Source organism: Phalaenopsis equestris, unplaced genomic scaffold (genome assembly GCF_001263595.1).
Source record: "Phalaenopsis equestris unplaced genomic scaffold, ASM126359v1 Scaffold000140, whole genome shotgun sequence".
Lineage (NCBI taxonomy): Eukaryota > Viridiplantae > Streptophyta > Magnoliopsida > Asparagales > Orchidaceae > Phalaenopsis > Phalaenopsis equestris.
This window is the reverse complement of record NW_018164582.1, coordinates 1,053,875-1,058,644: the sequence shown is the minus strand read 5'-3', so window position 1 is coordinate 1,058,644 and position 4,770 is coordinate 1,053,875. Positions and strand designations below refer to the sequence as shown.

At 37.0% G+C, this 4,770-nt stretch overlaps 1 protein-coding gene across 1 annotated transcript; it reads left to right on the top strand.

The window, feature by feature from the left end:
- Positions 1-3,343: 3,343 nt before the first annotated feature.
- LOC110021741 lies at positions 3,344-4,178 on the top strand. Its single transcript, XM_020720355.1, has one exon. The coding sequence runs from the start codon at positions 3,492-3,494 to the stop codon at positions 3,996-3,998; it is 507 nt and encodes a 168-aa protein (XP_020576014.1). The 5' UTR covers positions 3,344-3,491; the 3' UTR covers positions 3,999-4,178.
- Positions 4,179-4,770: the final 592 nt, after the last annotated feature.

The window sequence follows — 4,770 nt, the reverse complement described above, 5'->3', positions numbered from 1 at the left end:
CCACCCGCCGGGTGGGCCCAGCGGTTTCCCCGCTGCCCTACCATTGTCATCGCTATTGCCATTCGGTTGCCACTACCGTCTCTGCCATTGATGGCGATAGTCTTACTAGCCTATTTTTAGCAACTTTTAATCCCCGAGGACATCTTTAGTATTTTGGACTCAAAGTTGTTATATTCAAATGAATATTGAGGAGACCTTTTTGGGTCACGAGTCCTGTGAGAAGACCAATGCTAACACCTAAGAAACAACTCCATTTCACAGTTCTCTTAAGACCAGTATTTTACGTCACATAATTTACCAAAAATTAAGGATACATTTTCATCTTCTATGACCATAATATCTGAAAATAATGGGACAACTGATACGTGCTCAAAAGTTATTTTAATCATGCATGAGTCCAGGAGCATTTTAAACAAGGACCAACTTAAAATATGAATTCATGATCATCCAAACTCCAATTTCATCAAACTTGGCATTAAATTAAGCTCCTCAACAAGTCGAAACCAATGACTCTATATTTGGTCTAATCTAGGTCTATTTAAGCTCAAATCAAGTCTTCTAAGTTCAACTAGAGGCTTTGGACGATAGATTGAATAGTCAATTGGATTCCAAATTTGACGAGCTATAGTCAAATAGAGTGTCTCTATGAGGAAGATACAAGAAGCTTAAGACTACACAATTCTGATATCACTAAGGCACTTAAATATTCATAAAATATTGATTAATTAAGGGAATAATTATGGGTCGTCTGATCATGCAGATATCACCCCAAAATCCTTAAATTGATCCTCACTCTCTTCATGAAGGGGATTATAAAGCTGAAAAAGAAAGCTAAGGGAGCTCCATGCTCGTAGTAGTTCTTGAGGTCTACCACCACGAGAACGTTGTCAACTTGTTGTCGCCACTGCTGGACCACCATCGCTGATGGTTGTCCATTTTTGTTGTTGGGCCACGATTTCCCACCCACACAATTCAAGTTGTTGTCACCACCGGACCACCATTGCCCAACCACCATCATTTGGTTGTTGCCGCCATCAGATTGTCGTCATAGCCACATGACCACCGCTAGACCGCCATCGATCAAATAATACCATCTAATTGCCATTGTAAGACAACTACTGCCCAACTACTGTTGTCTAGTCGTCGCCACCGCCGAGCCACTGCTAGTCCACTGTCACAATTTCCTTACTACCACAGTCCGACTGCTGCTGCTGCCAGAGCACTACTGTTGACGTCAGACCGCCTCCATCATTGTCAGACTATCATCATTGCCACCACTATAGCTCTACTAACTGACCATCACCATCGTCGCTGCTATCATTAATGCTAGCATTAGACTTTCTGGCACTTGATCTATATCATCACCTTTCTTTACTACAGTCAGGCACCACCACTTGCTCAAAATTTTCTTTCACTTCCTCATCTAAAGTCACATCCCACTTATTATAATATTGCTTCTAACTATTCAAGGGCAGATAAAATTTTGTAACATATTTCAACATAGTTGAATCATTTTAATTAGGATAAGCCAAGTGATTTTTGCATCTTCGAGTTTTCGATATAAATACTTATGTTATCTTTTTTGTCAATTTATTTTTACATTTGTATATGTTATATCTTCGTACAACACTAAGACATTAATATATCACTCCGAGATTTGACTAGCACACAACAATTATTGTTGAGACTTATAGTTGGAAAATCTTTTTTCTTGCTTCTCTCAAGAACTCATTGATTCTATAAGTAGCATTCCTCACTCACATGGAGGAGGTGGAAGGCATTCTCTAGAAATAACATATTTTTACTGTTCTTCCACCGTCGTTGGATGGTTCAGACTTATTTGGCATAAAAAACCTATGACTTGCTTTTATTTATGCAATCATTGTTAGCATTAAACGATGCTCTTAACACTAATTCAAAGTAATTATGTGTTTTATCACGCTGATTATGAATCTTCCAGTCATTTCTTCTTTACATGCTCAATTTCGAGCTCTATTCTGAAATGTTTGCTGGCTTGGACTTCAATTGTTCTAGTTATTACTTATCTTTTACAGATATTTTGTCTTCTCTCTATTGATTCTATGGTCTATCATACATGAAGAGAGCAAAACAATAGAAAATTTGTGGGTATCATTGCTAGCATTTTTATTCTTTTATTTAATTAAGATGACAATCTGGGCTACATTATATGGAAAAGAAAATAAGACTAGACCAATGTCACATAATCCATTATTTCTTTTAATTGAAATATGTTTTTGAGGACCTTCTTATCAACTACCGATCACATTTGATTATTTTCTGGCATATTTTGTCGAAAGAGTGACTGTTGATGACAATATTTGGTTTTCCCTCCCTTACTAGTTATGCCTCTCTCGTTTTTTTTGCTTGAATTTGGATAAATTTTTGAAGGGGTTATGATGAAATCCGGTGCAACTTAGGCTTGACGTTCTATCAATTGATTGCCTTCTTGATTTTTATTTTTTCATCACAAGTTTGATTGTTATCTGTTGCATAGCTGCTCGATTTTATGTCTATTAATTTTGATTGTGTTTGTTTGTTGCAATTTTCTATTGGATCGTTATGTTCTGTGTTCTTCATATATTTCTTGTAAGGGTGTGTATTATTCGGTCAAAATCGAAAAATAGAACTTATCTGATCAAGCTAGGCTGGTTTTAAGTCCAGATTTTGGTTTTTAAGACTTTAATATTATGTTTTTATATTTCGTTCGCTTTTAATTTTCATTTAATTGAACAAAACGACAAGCCGAAATTTTATTAAAATTTTTTATTATATTTAATTTCATGTTGAATATATTAAGAAAATAAAAATTTTTATTATATGCAATATTTGGTTGAAATAAATAAAAATTTCAGGAAATTAAATCGATATTATGTAGATAAAATATGTAATTCATAATGCTTGTTCTTAACTAAATTGGAATACATAATTAATTTTTGATTTGTTCATTGCCGAACTGTTTACACCAAATTAAATTTCAATTCGGTTAGCTCGATTTTATCAAAATTTAGATTGGCTTGATTTTAACAAATGCTTGCCTCTAATTTTTTATTTTTAAATACTTATGCTAGCTTTAATTATAATTTTTTGGGGTAATTATTATTTACAAATCAACCATACTATTATTGTATTTATGACTTTTATTTATTTAAGAATAATTTTATATTTTAATTTTATTGAGGTGTTATTGAAATGTTATTGACGTTTTCTTATCATTTTTTAGATATGACAAAGACTTTATTAGAGCATGCCGTCGAGAGAGCCATGAACTAGTGGCCAGAATTTGGTCGTTCAGTACAAGTTGCTTTAGCTTGAAGCCAACGAAACCTAAGAGAGAGAAAATTCGTCACCCCTGACAAAAATCAAGCCCATCCCCATGAGCAAGACATCAAGTGACGGCTTTACAAACGTCGCCTTCTCAAACTTCTATATATCTCCCTGCCTCCCTTCTCCGCCCAAAGCCACAGAAACACATGGGCTCCTGCTTCTCCTCCTCCCCCTCCTCCACCGCCTCCTCCACCAACATCCGCCCATCCACTGCCAAAGTGATCAACATCGACGGCTCCCTCATCGAATTCTCTCGGCCGGTTAAAGTATCCCAGGTTCTCGGCCAAAACCAAACCTCCTCCTTTCTCTGCAACGCCGACGGCATCTTCTACGGTCAATTCGTTCAAGCATTGCACCCCGACCGGCTCATTGAACCGGCCCAGCTCTACTTCGTGCTTCCGGCAGCGAAGCTCGAATATCGCCTCACGGTGGCGGATATGGTGGCGTTGGCCGTCAGCGCTAGCTCTGCTTTCGCCGCTGCGGGATCGGTGAAGACGGCGAGGAGCGGAGGAAGAAATAGGAGGAGGAGAAGTGCTGTTGAGGTTATGCCGATTATAGAAAAAATGGATTTTGATTGCTATAGGAGGATCAGTGAAGTTAGTGTTGGGAGTTGGAGATATGATTTGGGAGAGAAGAAGAGTTTTGGGTTTTAGGGGATTGAAAGCTTCCATGCAGATTTTAGTGCGATTGAAGATGCTTGTTTTGTTGTGTGGTTAATTAATATGTACAGTTATTCCTTGCTGTTGTCTTGTAAAATTCATTGTTGGAATTGTGTTTTTTCAGACTTATTGAGGTTTTCAGAATAATGTTCAATCAATAAATAAGGGATGTGAGTAGAGAGAATATTGCGTCATCTTGATTACAAACTTAAATCATACTATGCTAGTGTGTAGTGCTGTCAATTTGGCTCGTTGTTCGTGAATAACTCGTGTTTTGCTCGTTTTTTAAGCCTAACGAGCCGAACACGAACAAATTTTTAAGCTCGAAATGTAAACGAGTCGAATACGAACAACATTTTGTTCGCTCGTGTTTGACTCGAAATGGTTCGAAAAAAAAATTGTATAACTTTTTATATAACAATATATTACATATATTATTTATATAATAATATATTATATATATTTATGTCTAAGTTTAAATCATAACACCTCATGTGACAATGTGGTTAATATCTTCTTTTGTATATATTTGATCCAGGTTCGAATCCCACACTTTACATCTATTTTTCTCAATTTTAGTTTAACGAGTCAATTTCGAGCCGAACATGAACACACTGTTCACGAGCCGATTTCGAACACGAGCTATTTTGAACGAGCCGAATAGGAGCCCAGCCTGAGCTCGCTCAAGCTCGGGTCGTTTGCAGCCCTACTAGTGTGCAAGCGGTGCGACGTCATCGTTCGAACAACCAGTGGTGCGGACGTAATA

Coding starts and splice junctions, on each gene's coding strand:
- LOC110021741 (XM_020720355.1), top strand. CDS start 3,492: ATGGGCTCCTGCTTCTCCTCCTCCCCCTCCTCCACCGCCTCCTCCACC.